We start from the raw sequence: 18,352 nt of genomic DNA on the forward strand, positions 1-18,352 counted from the left end.
AAAGGAAAATCATGTCTGACGAATCTCATAGAATTTTTTGAGGATGTAACTAGTAGAGTGGATAGGGGAGAACCAGTGGATGTGGTATATTTGGATTTTCAGAAGGCTTTTGACAAGGTCCCACACAGGAGATTAGTGTGCAAACTTAAAGCACATGGTATTGGGGGTAAGGTATTGGTGTGGGTGGAGAGTTGGTTAGCAGACAGGAAGCAAAGAGTGGGAATAAACGGGACCTTTTCAGAATGGCAGGCGGTGACTAGTGGGGTACCACAAGGCTCAGTGCTGGGACCCCAGTTGTTTACAATATATATTAATGACTTGGATGAGGGAATTAAATGCAGCATCTCCAAGTTTGCGGATGACACGAAGCTGGGTGGCAGTGTTAGCTGTGAGGAGGATGCTAAGAGGACGCAGGGTGACTTGGATAGGTTGGGTGAGTGGGCAAATTCATGGCAGATGCAATTTAATGTGGATAAATGTGAAGTTCTCCACTTTGGTGGCAAAAATAGGAAAACAGATTATTATCTGAATGGTGGCCGATTAGGAAAAGGGGAGGTGCAACGAGACCTGGGTGTCATTATACACCAGTCATTGAAAGTGGGCATGCAGGTACAGCAGGTGGTGAAAAAGGCGAATGGTATGCTGGCATTTATAGCGAGAGGATTTGAGTACAGGAGCAGGGAGGTACTACTGCAGTTGTACAAGGCCTTGGTGAGACCACACCTGGAGTATTCTGTGCAGTTTTGGTCCCCTTATCTGAGGAAAGACATCCTTGCCATAGAAGGAGTACAGAGAAGGTTCACCAGATTGATTCCTGGGATGGCAGGACTTTCATATGAAGAAAGACTGGATGAACTGGGCTTGTACTCGTTGGAATTTAGAAGATCGAGGGGGGATCTGATTGAAACGTATAAGATCCTAAAGGGATTGGACAGGCTAGATGCAGGAAGATTGTTCCCGATGTTGGGGAAGTCCAGAACGAGGGGTCACAGTTTGAGGATAGAGGGGAAGCCTTTTAGGACCGAGATTAGGAAAAACTTCTTCACACACAGAGTGGTGAATCTGTGGAATTCTCTGCCACAGGAAACAGTTGAGGCCAGTTCATTGGCTATATTTAAGAGGGAGTTAGATATGGCCCTTGTGGCTACGGGGGTCAGGGGGTATGGAGGGAAGGCTGGGGCGGTGTTCTGAGTTGGATGATCAGCCATGATCATAATAAATGGCGGTGCAGGCTCGAAGGGCCGAATGGCCTGCTCCTGCACCTATTTTCTATGTTTCTATGTTGACTCCTTGTGGGTAGAGTCAAGGGTAAAAAGACCCTGATGGGAGTTATATACAGGCATCCAAATAGCAGCCAATATTTTTATTTTATTTGGAAATGCAGTGTAGAACAGGCTCTTCTGGCCCAACAATCCGCACCTCAAAATAACCCATCTATTTAACCCTAGTCTAATCACAGGAAAATTTATAATGACCTATTAACCTACTAATATGTACGTCTTTGGACTCTGGGAGGAAACTGAAGCACTCGGAGGAAACCCATGCAGTAAAGGAGAGAATTTACAAGCTCCTTACAGATGGCGCTGGCATTGAACTCTGAGCTCCAACACCCTGAGCTGTAATTGTGTCAGGAGAGAGTAAAGGTGTGTAAGTTAGCCAATGTTACAGTGGTCATGGGGACTTCAATATGCAGGCGGACTGAGAAAGTCAGATTGGCATTGGATCCCAAAATAAGGGATTTGTAGAATACTGACATACTGGCACTTTAGAAAAGCTTATAGTCAAGCTCACTAGAGAAAAGGCAATTCTGGATTTGGTGTTGTACAGTGGATGAGAGACCTTAAGATAAAGGAACCCTTGGGAGGTAGTGACCATAATAATAGAATTTACTCTACAGTTTGACTGAGAGAAGATCAAGTTAGATGTATCAGTATTACAGTGGAGTAAAGGTGATTACAAAAGGCATTAGGGAGGAGCTGGCCAAAGTTGATTGGAAGGGGACACAACAGGACTGATTAGAGTAGTAATGGTTGGAGTTCCTGGCAGTAATTTGGAAGATACAGAGTAATTTCATTCTGATGGCCCAATCAGCGGTAGCAGCAGGCCACAGCAACGAGATTTCTTGCCAGTCGGCAACGTTTGTCTAAAGGTATAGAAAGGACAAGCGGGGCAGCCATTTTTTGGGAGTAGACCAGTGATGAGAGTAGGAATGTCAGGCTTTGGCTCAAAGGAGGCTTCGGCTCAAAAGAGGTGTTGGCTTTGGGTAAGTTTCTGTTAAGATTCCATTTTTTTTCTCTTTTATGTACCTAATGGCTAAGTGTAGTAAATGGCTGTTGAGTGTTCTTCTGGCTGGATGGTGGAGTTCTGGGAGACCGAGCATCTCCCAGGGAACTACATCTGCATGAAGTGCATCTGGCTGCAGCTCCTTGAAGACCGTGTTAGGGATCTGGAGCAACAGCTGGGTGACCTTTGGCTTGTACGGGAGAGTGAGAAGATAATCAATCAGAGTTACAGGGAAGTAGTCACTCCGAAGTTGCAGGAGGTGAGTAGCTGGGTGACTGTCAGGAGAAATGGAAATGTGAATGGGTAGTTAGTGCAGAGAACCCCCGTGGCCATTCTCCTCAAAAATAAGTATACCATTTTGAATACTGTTGTGGGGGATGACCTCCCAGGGAAATGCCATGGAGACCAGGTTACTGGCACTGAGCATGGGTCCGTGGTACAGAAGGGGAAGATGGAGAAGAGGGGAGAGGTAGTGATAGGGGACTCGGTGCTCAGGGGAACAGACAGGAGATTCTGTGGATGTGAACGGGACACCTGAATGATATGTTGCCTCCCAGGTACCAGGGTCAGGAACGTCTCATGCGTCCACAACATTTTAGAGAGGGTGGGAGAGCAGCCAGATGCCTTGGTACATATTGGTACCACGGACATAGGAAGGAAAAGCAAAGAGGTCCTGAAGAGAGAATTTGGGTTGAAAGCTGAGAATCATGACCTCCTGGGTAGTAATTTCTGGATTGCCCCCTGTGCCACGTGCTAGTCAGGGAAAAAAAAGGATGATTTGGCAAATTAATGTGTTGCTGTGAAGCTGATGCAGGGGGCAGTGCTTCAGATTCTAGGATCATTGGGCTCTCTTCTTGGGAAAGTATGACTTGTTGAAAAGTGACAGTTTGCACCTGAATCTGAGAGGAACCAATATTCTCACGGGCAGATTTCTTAGAGCTGTTGGGTAGGGTTTAAACTAATATGGCAGGGGGTTGGGAACTGGAGTGAAGGGACTCAGGACAGGACAGATGATTAAAAAGCAAAGATAGCGTTAGGAGAGAAAAGATGAAATATGAAAGCAAGTTAGCAAACAATATCAAAGTGGGTAGTAAAAGCTTTTCAACTTTGTAAAAAAAAAAATAAAAGAGAATTGAGAATGGATATGGGAAATAAGAAATAATAATGGGGATCAAGGAGATGGCACATCAACTAAATGAATATTTTGTATCTGTGGAAGACACTAGCAGTGTGCCAGATGTGAAGGGTGTGAGGGAAGAGAAGTGAGTGCAGTTACTATTACAAAGGAGAAGGTGCTCAAAAAGCTGAAAGTCACCTGGACCAGATGAACTGCACCGTAGGGTTCTGAAAGGGGTAGCGGTAGAGATTGTGGAGGCAATAGTAATGGTCTTTCAAAAATCATTGGACTCTGGCATGCTCCCAGAGGAACGTTGCAAATGTCACTCCGCTCTTCAAGAAAGGGGGAAGGCAGCAGAAAGGAAAGGTTAGAGCACTGATTGATTGGTAGGAGGCAGCGAGTGGAAATAAAAGGATCCTTTTCTCGTTGGCTGCCAGTGACTAGTGGTGTTCCGTAGGGATTGGTGTTGTGACCACTTCTTTTTATGCTGTAAAATAAATAGGCATCCGTTAGCCTCGTGAGACCATGGATTTGCGCCATGGAAGGTTTCCGGGGGCAGGCCTGGGCAAGGTTGTCCATGCTGCAAGTCTCCCCTCTCCACGGCACTGATGTTGTCCAAGGGAAGGGCATTAGGACCCATACAGCTTGGCACCAGTGTCATCGCAGAGCAATGTGTGGTTAAGTGCCTTGCTCAAGGACACAATACGCTTCCTCAGCCAAGGCTCAAACTAGCGACCTTCAGATCACTAGATGAACGCCTTAACCACTTGGCCACACACCAACACTTTATGCTGTATACCAATGATTTAGATAATGGAATAATTGGCTTTGTTGCCAGGTTTGCAGATGATACAAAGATTGGTGGAGGATCAGGTAGTGCTGAGGAAACAGGTAGACTGAAGAATGAAAACATGAGGAGTTCTGCAGATGCTGGAAATTCAAGCAACACACATCAAAGTTGCTGGTGAACGCAGCAGGCCAGGCAGCATCTCTAGGAAGAGCTACAGTCGACGCTTCAGGCTGAGACCCTTCATCAGGACTAACTGAAGGAAGAGCTAGTAAGAGATTTGAGAGGGGGAGGGGAAGATCCAAAATGATAGGAGAAGACAGGAGGGGGAGGGATGGAGCTAAGAGCTGGACAGGTGATTGGCAAAAGGGATATGAGAGGATCATAGGACAGGAGGCCCAGGTAGAAGGAAAAGGGGGAGGGGGGAAAGACCCAGAGGGAGAAAAAGGAGAGAGAGAGAGAGAAAGAATGTGTGTATATAAATAAATAACAGATGAGGTACGAGGGGGAGGTGGGGCATTAGCAGAAGTTGGAGAAGTCAAAGTTCATGCCATCAGGTTGGAGGCTACCCAGACGGAATATGAGGTGTTGTTCCTCCAACCTGAGTGTGGCTTCAGCTTTACACCACCCCACCAGCCTTCAGGTCCAACATATTATTCTCCGTAACTTCCGCCACCTCCAACGGGATCCCACCACAAAGCACATCTTTCCCTCTCCCCCCCCCCCCGCTTTCCGCAGGGATCGTTCTCTATGCAACTCCATTGTCCATTCGTCCCCCCCATCCCTCCCCACAGATCTTCCTCCTGGCACTTCCTTCCTTACCACCATTCAGGGCCCCAGACAGTCCTTCCAGGTGAGGCGACACTTCACCTGTGAGTCGGCTGGGGTGATATACTGCGTCCGGTGCTCCCGATGCGGCCTTCTGTATATTGGCGAGACCCGACACAGACTGGGAGATCGTTTTGCTGAACACCTACGCTCTGTCCGCTAGAGAAAGCAGGATTTCCCAGTGGCCACACATTTTAATTCCATGTCCCATTCCCATTCTGATATGTCTATCCACAGCCTCCTCTACTGTCAAGATGAAGATGTGTAGACTCCTTACAGATAACATCAGAGTTAAACTTGGAACTCCAATACCATGAGCAATGATAGTGTTGCAGTAACTGCTACGCTGCTGTGATACCACAAGTTTTTTTCAGATTATCAAGGGCAAAAGAGGGACGAGTGACCATTGAACCACTGGAAAAGGTCCAGTGCTGAGGGATGTTAATGGGGGACATGAAATGGCAAATGCACTGAATGGGTATTTTGCGAAGGTCTTCACTGTCGAAGACATCAGCAACATGCCTGAAATTCAAGACAGTCAGAGCACGAGTGAGTGTAGTGGCCATTAATGAGGAGAAGGTGCTGGGAAGCAGAAAGGTCTGAAGATTGATAAAGTCACCACACCTGCATCAGATGCACTACACCCCAGGTAGCTGAAGAGTTTGTGGTTGCATTATAGTGATCCTTCAAGAATCATTCGAGTCGTGAATGATTTCTGAGGACTGAAAATCACAAATGTCACTCCAGTCTTTACAAAAGGAGGGAAGCAAAAGAAGGAAATTATAGGCGGGTTATCCTGACTTCAGTGTTTGCTATGGTTTTAGAATTCATTATTAAGGGTGTGGTTTTTACTTGGAAGTACATGAGAAAATAGGCCTTAAGGGGAGATCTTGCTTGACAAATCTTTGTAAATTTTTGAGGACGTAACAAGTAAGATAGGCAAAGGAAAGTCAGTGGATGTTGTTCACTTAGATTTTTCAAAAGGCTTTTTACAAAGTGCTAAACAAGAGCCCATGTATTACAGGAGAGACACAAGCATGGATTGGCTGAAGGCAGAGGCAAAGAATGGGATAAAGTGAGCCTTTTCTGATTGGCTGACAGCGACAAGTGGTATTCTGCAGGGGTTGGTGTTGGGGCCGCTTCTTTTCATTTTATATGTCAATGATGGCATTATGGCCAAGTTTGCAGATGATATAAATATAGGTGGAGGGGCTCATAGTGTTGAGGTAACAGGGAATCTGCAAATAACTTGGATTAGGAGAATGGGTAAAGAAGAGGATGGAAAACAGTGTAGGGTACTGCATGGTCATGCATTTTGGTCGAAGGAATAAACTCTTCTAAATGGGGAGAGAATTTAGACATCAGAGGTACAAGACACTTGGGAGTCCTTGTGCAGGATTCCTTATAGGTTAACTTGCTGGTTTAGATGATCATAAGGAAAACAAATGCAGTGATGGTATTCAATTTGAGAGGACTAGAGTGTAAAATCAAGGCTATAACACTGAGACTTTTAAAGATGTTGGTCAGATCATATTTGGAGCATTGTGAGCACTTTCAACCCCCTTATCCAAAGAAGGATCTGCAAAGTCCAGAGATAGATTCCAAGAATGACTCTCAGGGGATGAAAAAGATAACATATGAGGAGTGTTTGATAGCTCTGGATCTATACTCGCCGGAGTTTAGAAGAATGAGACGGGAAAGCAGTGTTTAATCTAGAGTTGCAGGGGGATGAGAAACAGAGCACCAGTACAAGTAGTGGGGCTGTTGTGGAGGAAGTCAGGAATCAAAAGGTCAAGAATGGTGGGACTAATGTTCTGAGCTGCATATATTTCAATGCATGGTGTATTGTAGGAAAGACAGATGAACTCGGGACATGGATCAGCACATGAGATTATGATATTATAGCCATTAGTAAGACCTAGCAGGAGGGGCAGGACTGGCAGCTGAATGTTCTGGGTCTCAATGAAGGGTTTTGGCCCAAAACATTAACTGTACTTTTTTACTCAATGATTAGCAAGACCAAGGAGCTGATTATTGACTTCAGGAGAAGGAAGTCAAAGGTTCATGAGCCAGTCCTCATTAGAAGATCAGAGGTAGAAAGGATCTGCAACTCTAAATTCTTCAGTGTTATTATTTCGGAAGGTTCTGAACACTGGTTGAACGCCCAAGTTGGCGTGGTCTTTCATATGGTTATTATTCTATTGTGGATTTATTGAGTATGCCCACAAGAAAATGAAGCTCGGGTTTGTATATGGTGATGATATGTAATTTGGTGATAAATTTACTTTGAACTTTGAATTTTGATAAATTCCCAGGACATGACAAGGTACCCCCTCGGATCCTGTGGGAGGCCTGTGTAGAAATTGCAGTGGCCCTAGCAGAGATATTTAAAGCTTCCTTAGCCAAGGGTGGGGTGCTGGAGGACTGGATGTTGATTGGATGGTGCTGATGTTGTTGTGTTGTTTAAGAAAGGCTTTGAGAATAAGCCGGGAAATTATAGGCCTGACATCAGTAATGGGAAAGTTATTGAAAGGTATTGTAAGGGACTGGATATATGAGTATTTGGATAGACAGAAATTGATTAGCGTTAGTCAACATAGCTTTGTACGTGGTTGAGTTTTTCGAGGAAGTTGATGAAGGCAAAGCAATGAATGTTGTCTACATGGACTTTAGCAAGGCCTTTGATAAGGTCCTATATGGCAGGTTGGTCAAGAGTGTCCATTTGCTCGATATTCAAGATGAAGTTGTAAACTGGATTAGATTGTGGGAGAAGCCAGAGAATGATGGTAGATGGTTGCCTCTCTGTCTGAAGGTCTGTGACTAGTGATATGCTGCAGGGATCCTTTGTTGTTTGTCACTATATCAATGATCTGGATGATAACGTGGTGAACTGGTTCAGCAAATTTGTGAATGACACCAAGTTTAGAGGTGTAGTAGATAGTAAGGAAGACTATCAAGGCTTGTAGTGTGATCAGGACCAGCTGAAAAAATGGGCTGAAAAATGGCAGATGGAATTGAATGCAGAAAAGTGTGGGAGGACCAACCGGGGTAGTTTTACACAGTGAGTGGTAGGGCATTGAAGAGTGCAGTAGAGCAGAGGAAACTGGGTGTACAGATCAATAATGCCTTGAAAGTGGCATTACAGGTAGGTGGGATCTATAAAAAAGCTTTTTTTTTTTGGCACATTGGCCTTCATAAATCAACGTATTGAGTACACAAGTTGGGATGTTATACTGAAATTGTATGATATGTTGGTGAGGCCTAATTTGGAGTATTATGTGCAGTTTTGGTCATCTACCTACAGGAAAGATGTAAATAAGATTGAAAGAGTGCAGAGAAATTTTACAAGGATGTTTCTGGATCTGGAGAACCTGAATTATAAGGAAAGACTATATAGGTTAGAACTCTGTTCCCCAGAATGTGGAAGATTGAGAGGAGATTTGATAGAGGTATACAAAATCATGAGGGGTATAGATAGACGGACATCCCACCTCTCCCGGAAGTTCTGGGAGTCTCCCGCATATCAATAGTGGCTCCCTGACGCCTGGAATTCATATACAATATCCCGGAAATAGATTTTTTTGAGAGGGAGAGCGAGCATCCTGATTGGTCGCTTTTCGTGCTAAGGGTGGTCCCCAACGAGGAAACAATATGGTTTGGCGATATGAAACGATATGAGTCAGCTGCACCTTTCCTCATTCCCTATCACGCCCACTGTTGAATTTTAATGCACGTGAGGCCATCAGTGACCAAAGACGTGCAAAGGAATGGGTCCGTGGCCCATTTGCGAACGTCCCCGGTGAATCATCCTTGTCAGTGCGGGAAAAAGATCAACTCCTCGAGCTCGCAAATACGATGGGCTGAAAAGTATGTTTGACATAACATCTCTGCCGGCATTCTGGATCAAAGTCAAGGCTGAATATCCTGAGCTAGCCACGAAAGCACTGAAAACCTTGCTTCCATTTCCAACATGTTTCTGTGAAGCGGAGTTTTTTGCAATGAATGCAACGAAAACTAAATTGTGGAATAGTCATACTTTATTGATCCCGGGGAAATTGGTTTTCGTTACAGTTGCACCATAAATATAAATAGTAATAAAACCATAAATAGTTAAATAGTAATATGTAAATTATGCCAGGAAATAAGTCATAAGCTTGTTTATTTCGGCTTTTTTCTTAAAGATGTGCTGGGTGCGTTCTGGCTACCGCTGTACCGCTGCATTCTTCGCGGCCCGGAGGTTTGGGACCACTGTTATAATTATCACTACATTCATGCGAGGAAAATATGCGCTGTGTGTCTAATATCAAGTTTGTTAGATAAACCCCTTTAGAAACAAAATTAAGTGTATTAGCCACTAACAAGTGACTTATAGTTGATTTATCACCTATATTCTAGTCGTGTTTAACACCCAACCCTCCCCCCACCCCCGGGGTCGGCCGGTCCACAAGAATATTGTCAATATTAAACCAGTCCACAGTGCAAAAAAGGTTGGGGACCCCTGATTTAAACTAGCTGGCTAGCTGCCAAGGAGCTACACTATTGATGTCCTACGTGATGAGGCCAAACTCCCTGTAGACTTGCTTAAAGTTGTAATAGAATAAACATGATAATATAATATAATATAAGTACATATTTTAATGACATATTTGCTGCATATACCCAAGTTGGTTTACAGATTAGACAAAATCACTAAACAAAGTATTACATACGCCCTTGGAGGTCGACCGGGGGTGGGGGGGGGCAGCGGGGTGATATGGGGTTGTGGGGGGCGGGGGTGCTACCTCCCTGAAATGAGTTTTTGCAGGGTGGGATGCCTGAGATAGGGTAAATACAAGCAGACTTTTCCTACTGAGGTCTACGCCTAGAGGGTCATATTGTGGGTTAAGGGTGAAAGGTGGAATGTTTAAAGGGAATGTCTTCACTCAGAAGGTGGTGAGAGCGGAATAAGCTACCAGCGCATTTGGGGATGTTGGTTCAATTTCAACAGTTAAGAGAAATTTGGATAGGTACATGGATAGGAGATGTATAGAGCACTATGGTTTGAGTGCAAGTTGATGGGACTAGGCAGGTTAATGGTTCGGTAGGGGCTAGATGGGCAGAAGGCCTTTTTTTGTGCTTTAGTTTTCTATGAGTCTAATAACAGAGTGCAGAATAAAGTGTAACAGCTACAGAGAAGGTGAAATGCAAATAAACAATAAGGCACAAGATCATAGCAAGGTAGGTTGTGAAGTCAGAAGTTCATCTTATTGTACTAGAGGGCTATTCAATAGTTATATGATAGAGGGGTAGAAGCTACCCTTGAGCCTGGTAGTACCTGCATTAGGATTTTATAATCTTAACCTGGGGAGCAGCCTTGTTCTTTTCCATCGCTACGTTGAATCTGACGGAATTGTGATCATTGTTCCCCAAGTATCCCTTACCAACATTATCCCCTTCCCAGCACGAGGTCATGTTCAGCCCGTTCTGTGGTTGGATTATCCAGGTGTTGTCTTCAAACATTTGCATTGTCTCCATGCATGCTTTGGAGTTTTCTGATTCTACTTTGATGAATGCAAAGTCGGTTCCTTGATTTAAAAAAATACTTCCTCTTAGCAGATGAACAAAGCGGAGGATAAAATGAAAGACGAACATGACATTTTGCGAGTGAATTATTCCTTTAATAATTTTTACAGTTCCTCTTTCAAATTCACAACTTTATTTTCACCTTCTGTTCCCATTGTAAAACATTTGTTTGCTCCCTTGTGTTCTAAACACATTATAAATGCTCCATCGTAGTTGTACATTGTTATAAATGCTCACTATTTATTTTGTTTCCCCAAATATCTCTGTCAACTTTTCTGCAGTCCATCTAATGTGCCTATATTCTTTCAAAACCTATCACTTTCTGATCTGGTTCCTGCCCCATTACTGGATGCAGTTGTAAATTTGTCAATGTAACAGGCTTCACTTTTTTTATCTGTAAAACTCATGGTTATATTCCCTTCTCCTCTTTACAGAATGATGACTTGTTACCTCTTTCAGTGCAGCATAGATACAGGCCCTTCAGCCCAATAAACCAGTACTGTCCATAGTACATATCTGGTGTTCAGTGTGCTGACCAGGCATTTCACCTCATCTACTTTCCTTCCTCTTCGAGACTCCATGAAGTCTCATGCTGGCATTTCCACCCTCCACTGCTGCTGCTGAGCAGATCTCCTTTCCCTCCATTCACTGTCCCAAGCACAACCTCAACCCCTTTTCTTTTCTGCACCACCTTTCCAGCCAAACACAGACTGTGCTGTACCGAAGTCTGATCAAGGAGCATTGATTGGAAATATTGACCCCATTTTTATCTCCACAGATGTTATTTCCCTTTAATTACTTTGCATTACTTTAATTTCTTCTAATTGCATTTGGCTGTGTTAGAGCTAAATCTCCTCTGCCCTGCAGTGTGAGTCTGAATGCCTTTTAAACACAGTCTGCTTCCTCCACCACCTCTGGCAGCACATTCTAGATATCAACTATTCTCCCTGTAATTAAAAAAAAAACATACCCCTAAGATCCCTCCTAGAACTTCTTCCCTTCACTTTAAACCTCTACCCTCTTGCTTTTGACATGTATCATAGGAAGAAGATATTGATCATCTAGATAATGACTCTTATAATCTAATACACTTCTATCAGGACCCCTCAGCTGCATTCAGTCCAGGAAAATCAAGCCCAGCCTATCCAGTCTTCCCCCTCACAACTAAAGTCCTCCAATTCAGTCAACATCTTGATGAGTTTCCTCTACACACTCTCTAACAGAATCACATCCGCCCTCTCGTGTGGTGACCAGAATTGCCCCTGATGCCTCCTAGCTAGTGTTAAGTTGCAACATAACTTTTATATTCTATGCCCAACCTGTGAAGGCCAGCATGGCATATGCCGCCTTCTCCACCCTATCCACATGCTTGCATTTTACTTCTAAACTTCTAACCCTAACCCCTCATAATTTTATATGGCTCCATCAAATCTCCCCTCAGATTCCTACACTCCAGGGAATCAAGTCCTAAATTATTCAACCTTTTCCTGCAATTCAAGTGCTCTAGTCCCAGCAACATCCCTGGTAAACTTTCTCTGTACTCTTTCAATCTTTTTGATATCTTTGGTAGGTGACCAGACTGCGCGCAATTCTCTGAAATCAGCCCCACAAACATCTTACACAAATTCAACATAGCATCCCAACTCCTATACATAATACTTTGATTTATGAAGGCCAATGTGCCAATTAGCAAATCATCAGCAGGAAGTTCATTGTGTGCATTTAAAGGACCAAGCAAGAATCAGTTCACAAAGCATTTCACCAAATGGTGCTTCAAAAACAGTCTCGCAAAATAGCAATCTTTATCCTTCCCAAACATGGCAAATGGTTTGATCTGGGCATGGTATTGGATGGGGTTGAATGTTCTCTCTCATTTACTATAATATGTTTTTGCCACCTCCTTCTCCAAAATACTTAACTTTCTGCTTTTTTTGTTGTTTAATTTATACTTGCACATTTCCAGTGTTGAAAGCCTCCCACTACATCAGATTGCACCAGAATAATGTCAGGAAGGTAATGGGGATTACTTGATGATCAAGGGGATGTTCGTATATGCTGCATAAATGTGAGTTGGAGGTGGAGGCTGTGGGAGGTGTGACCTCCAGCCACTGGTGACAGAGTTAACCCACATAACAAACAATTCAAAATTCAAAGTAAATTTATTATCAAAGTACATACAGGTTCGTTCCTTGCAGGCATTTACAGGAAAGTAGAATTTGTGAACACTGAATTGCACAGTCCTTGAAAATGAGTCTTAAAGCTTGTGGAGTCAGTTTATCATTGAAATTAGTAAAGATATCCGTGCTGGTTCAGGAGCCTGATGGTCAGAGGGTAGTAACTGTCCCTGCACCTGGTGGTGTGAGATCTAAGTCTGCTGTACCATCTTCCTGATGGTAGCAGCAAGAAGAGAGCATGGCCTGGATAGTGGGGTTCTTGATTGTGGACATTGCTTTCATTCGGCAGCGCTCCTTTTAAATGTACTCTATGATGGGGAAGGCTTTGCCTGTGGTGGACTGGGCTGTATTTAGCACTTTTTGTGGACTCTTCCGTTCCTGGGCATTGGTGTTTCCATACCAGGCCATGATGCAACCAGTCAGGATACTCTCCACAGAGCACCTATAGAACTTTGTCAAAGTTTTAGATGAAATGCCAGATCTATACAAGCTTCCAAGAAAGTAGAGGTGCTGTTGTGCCTTTGTGATGGCATGTACCAGGACATATCCTCTGATAAGGAAACTCAAAGGAATTTAAATATTGACCTTCCCTACCTCCAGTCCCCTAGTGCAGACTGGTTTTCCCTCCTGTAGTTGATAATCAGCTCTTTGGTTTTGCTGACATCAAGTGAGGTTGTTGTTATGGCACCACACAGCCGGAATTTCAATCTCTCTTCTATATGCTGATTCATCTCCACCTTTTATTCGTCCATCGACAGTGGTGTCATCAGCAAACTTAAATATGGAATTCGATACCCATTGAAATAAGATTGCCTCCATAGACTGTAATGTTTTTACCTTACTTGTCCCGGTGTATTTCTTTGTGTTAGGGCCTTTTGTACTGCATTAGGCATTGGATTTCACTCGGATAATGAACCATTAGAGTAGTGGTCACCAACCTTTTTAAGCCCAAGACCCCCTACCTTGACCTTAGTGAAAGGCAAGATCTACCTATTAAATCGTTTAGAGAAAAAACAGCTCACATTGTACTTCCAATTTGAGGCCAATATGGGGCAGCAGGCTGAGGGTAGCAGACACCAACAGAATCAACAAGCTCATTAGTAAGGCCAGTGATGTTGTGGAGATGGAACTGGACTCTCTGACGGTGGTGTCTGAAAAGAGGATGCTGTCTAAGTTGCATGCCATCTTGGACAATGTCTCCCATCCACTACATAATGTACTGGTTGGGCACAGGAGCACATTCAGCCAGAGACTCATTCCACCGAGATGCAACACAGAGCGTCACAGGAAGTCATTCCTGCTTGTGGCCATCAAACTTTACAACTCCTCCCTTGGAGGGTCGGACACCCTGAGCCAATAGGCTGGTCCTGGACTTATTTCCTGGTATAATTTATATATTACTATTTAACTGTTTATGGTTTTATTACTATTTAATTATTTATGGTGCAACTGTAACAAAAACCAATTTCCCCCGGGACCAATAAAATATGACTATGAATATGACTATGACTATTATTTGGGCTAATTGTATTTGAATTACACAAAATACTTTTGTCAAACTTTCAAATTAATTCAAACAAGAAAACACTGTAACTAGCATATCAAACAGGCCATAGCTGTCTTTCTTTAAGAATATTACAATACTTCACACCTTTAATTCTAAGTTTCATTATTTAATTTTATTTCAACATGAAAAATAAATGAATAAAAATTGACTGTTGCACTCAGTGTGATGACTGGGGCTGAATACTTTCTGCTAGTTCCCTGAAATTTGGCTCATAACTACAGGCAGCCAGTCTCAGACATCCCACCTCTCCTGGAAGTTCCGGGAGTCTCCCACATATTGATAGCGGCTGCCTGATGCCGGGAAATTATATACAATATCCCGGAAATCGATTTTTTTTGAGAGGGAGAGTGAGCATCCTGATTGGTCTCTCTTTGTGCTAAGTAGACCTATCAGTTTTCTCTGTGGGTGGGCTTTACAGTCAACCTCAAAAATAATGACAGTGTTGCTCGCTGCATTGTTTGCAACAGTGACTTTTCTATTGCCCATGGTGGGTTAAAATGTAAACGACATGTTCAGGTGAGTTTAACAGGCGTCATTCATTCATTAGCGTAGCTAACGTTACTTAAACTAGCTGGCTAGCTGCTAAGGAGCTACTCTATTGATGTCCTACGTGTTGAGGCCAAACTCCCTGTAGACTTGCTTGAAGTTGTAATAGAATAAACATGATAATATAATATAACATAAGTACATATTTTAATGTCACATTTTTTGCATATGCCCAACTTGGTTTACAGATTAGACAAAATCACTAAACAAAGTATTACGTACACCCTTGGAGATTGACCGGGGGGGGGGGATATGGGCTTGAAGGGGGCAGGGTTGCTACCTCCCTGAAATGTGTTTTTGCAGGGTGGGATGTCGGCAGTCTGAGACAGTCTGTGAGGTGTCTGTCAATAAGACAGCTCCTGTACTTAGATTTAATAATTTTCATCTGTGAAAATGCAATTTCACATAGAAAAGTTGACCCGAAGTAGGCACTGACTTTTAGTACTATAAAACCAACACACACACCGCGCATTGCTCGGCCCCATCAGTAGTAATTGCCACCAGTTTATGAATGGGGTTGTCATTTTCACGGACATATTTTTTAAACTCATTGTAAATATCCTCACCTCTTGTTCTCTTCTTTGATTACAAAAGAGTGAGGAAGTCCTCCTGTGTTGTAAGATCCTGGAAAGCCATTCTGACAAATACAACAAGCTGAGCTGTTCGCATTACATCCAGGGATTCATCGAACTGTAGTGAAAAATATTCACGTCCTCTGACAGTGACTCTACCCTCCTTGTCACTGTTGCAGGGCCAAGCGGTATATTACGTATTGCGGTTGTGATGTCGTTTTTGCTTTTGAAGTCATTAAAAACAGTCTCTGCGGTAATGGCTATTGCTTCCTTGAATAAATAATAAAAGGCTTCTTGCGTTTAGCCAAAAGGTGACTTACATGAAATGATGCTTCAATAGCAGCCTTATTTTGAGCAGCATGTTTTGTGAAAAATGATTACTGGGCCTTCAACCCGGATTTCAGCTCCTCAACTTTCCTGGCATGAATTGCGCTCTTTGGGGGGGTAGGTGTCTTTAAGTTCCTGGTGTTTGGTGTTGTGGTGCCGCTCCAGATTCCCTCTTTTAGTCAGTGCTTGTGTTTGGTGGCACGACATACATACACACTTGTCTTTCACCAAGGTAAATAGAATTTCCTCTTCCCATTCTGGATGGAATTTGTACATTTTCACCTTGTTTCGTGGAGCTTCCGCCATGCTATCAGGATATCACGAGTCTGCCGTATATTGATGTTTGTGACAGTCTGTGCTCTTATCTAATCTGATTGGTCACTTCAATGCAGCACAGGCTACGCTGAAAACGCGGTGCATGGCGGGGAGCTACACACATGAGCACTGGGCAGAAAGAACGGCACTAAAACCCCGCAACCCGGAAGCAATCTCTCTTTACAAACAGCTTTCAGTAGCGAAAGTATTGCTATATTACCATTATCCTAATTAGTTTTACTTATTCTTATAATGCTCACATTACAACAGTATTTGAGTATTTATTTTTGATTTTTTTCGGTACCTACTGGGAAAGTCTCAAAGATTGACGGGTTGGCGACTACTACATTAGAGGATCCAGCTGTGGAGATGCATCGTCACTGCTCACAGTGCACCTCAGTTATTCCGCTTAGACTCTGGGCTAAAGGTTTTCATCTAAGCAAACTGTGGAAGCGAGTGCTGAAGACTTTGCAAGCTCCATTCAATGGACAAGGCTGCTGTACCCCAGAGGCCATCAACGAAAAGGTCACTCATTGCGTGTTTGTGGTTTCACAAAACGTGGAGGTGTCCACCCTAAACATCACAAGGACAGCTTCCATGAACAAAATGACCAACAGTGTCGAATAACAATGAATGCATCATGAAAAAGTGTCTGACTTTCCAGTAGTTGCCTGCCGGATGAGTGGATGCAGTGGGGATGGTGTGCGTTGCTGTGTCAGTAGACAAGAGGCAGAAATGAGAGTGGTCTCTGAATGCGGGTACAGTAACTGCAAAGAGGACTCCATAGATGTGCTGTTTGCTCTGTGATCATGTGTTGGTAACTGCAAACTGCAAAAACCCTTCAGATGTGCTGTACTGTCTGTGATCACATTGGTAACTACAAGATGGTAAGGTGGCAGTGCATTTGGATGCAGTGGCCTCTGAGAGATCAACCAAAAGTGTTTTTTTTTTTCTTTGTTAAGTGTTTCTTATGATAGCACAACAATGCTGGAGTCCAGGAACTTAGGGTACTGCAGGTCTGCCCCGTCAGTGAGCTGCTTGTTGGCAAAGGTGCTGGATTGAATGCTCACTGTGTTGCTGCCTGCCTCAGGAAGACATCTAAGTTGGTGCATGAAAGCAGTGTGCAGTGTAACTGTGGGTGATTGTCATGGACGTTTCTCTTGTGACCGCAAGACCTTGTTGGATGTTGTTAATGTAAGATGCCTCAGGCGTGTTTCCCATGTTTGGTGACGCAACAGATGGCGGGGAAGCCGAGTGAATGGTTGTAGGGAGAACCAGGCCTCAAGCTGTGGGCTTGCCTGCTGCTGCAGTCTAGGAGAAGAGTCACTGGAGGCAGTGTAGCTTGGTGTCTGTGCTTGGTTGGGAGTTGGCCTCTCCCATTGGTGCTGCCCTCCAGTGTTCAATCGGTGGAAATGACAGGCTAGATTACGTACTTCTGCACACTGCCAGGAACTATACTGTCAGTTTGCGGGACATGTCACTCAGGGACTTGGGCTGTGTTTATATCTTCTGCATGACTATGTTTTTCTCGCTTGCTATTTTGAATGTGCTGTGTATGTTTTACACCTTAGCCCCAGAGGAATGCTGTTTCATTTGGCTGTGTTCATGTATGGTTGAATAATAATTAAATTTGATTTGATTTGAAGAGGATGCAGGGCTACTGCAGATGTGCTGTACCGCCTATGGTCACGTCAGGACTCCTTCGATCCTTTGCAAAGAGTAATTTCATTTTTTCCCTACAGAATTGTACGGTTTCCTTGGCAACTGAGTCAAGTGAAAGTAAGGCATACAATTGCTGAAGCAGTGAGGGTGTGGAGTGACGTCACCCCCCTAACATTCACGGAGGTGCAGGATGCACATGCTGATATTATCATTGACTTCACCAGGTAAGAGTTACTCAGAATCAGGGGGGAGAGAGAGGAGAGGAGAAAGGCCTCTTCTTGCTGCTTACTATGTCTGATGAAAACACATGAGCCATTGTATTTACCTTCCACAAGTGACCAGTGTGAACTGCCAAATATCCTCCAAATGTTGGCAAGGAGCTCTTGAATTAGGACATTGGGATCTTTTCTGGGACGGGGGTGACTTGCATAAGGACAGCATGATGCACCTGAACTGTAATGAGATTGTATCCTGGTAGGGAGAATTGCTAGAGCTACCAGGGAAGGTTTAAACCAGTCTGGTAGTGGCTGGGATCCAAAGTACTGGTGGCAGATGAAAAAGTTGAGGCAAATACAGAAATTGAAGCAATCAAGTCCAGTAGGTAGGACAAGC

General features: G+C 43.7%; 1 protein-coding gene across 1 annotated transcript in view; it reads left to right on the forward strand.

Moving 5' to 3' along the window:
- mmp11a (matrix metallopeptidase 11a) overlaps positions 1-18,352 on the forward strand; it is a 127,428-nt gene that overhangs the window by 21,051 nt on the left and 88,025 nt on the right. The window contains exon 3 of the mRNA XM_072242868.1: positions 17,821-17,964. Coding sequence (XP_072098969.1) covers positions 17,821-17,964 — 144 coding nt within the window. The remainder of the gene's footprint in view (positions 1-17,820; positions 17,965-18,352) is intronic.

The sequence above is a fragment of the Mobula birostris genome, chromosome 25 (genome assembly GCF_030028105.1).
Source record: "Mobula birostris isolate sMobBir1 chromosome 25, sMobBir1.hap1, whole genome shotgun sequence".
In the NCBI taxonomy this organism is placed as follows: Eukaryota; Metazoa; Chordata; class Chondrichthyes; order Myliobatiformes; family Myliobatidae; genus Mobula; species Mobula birostris.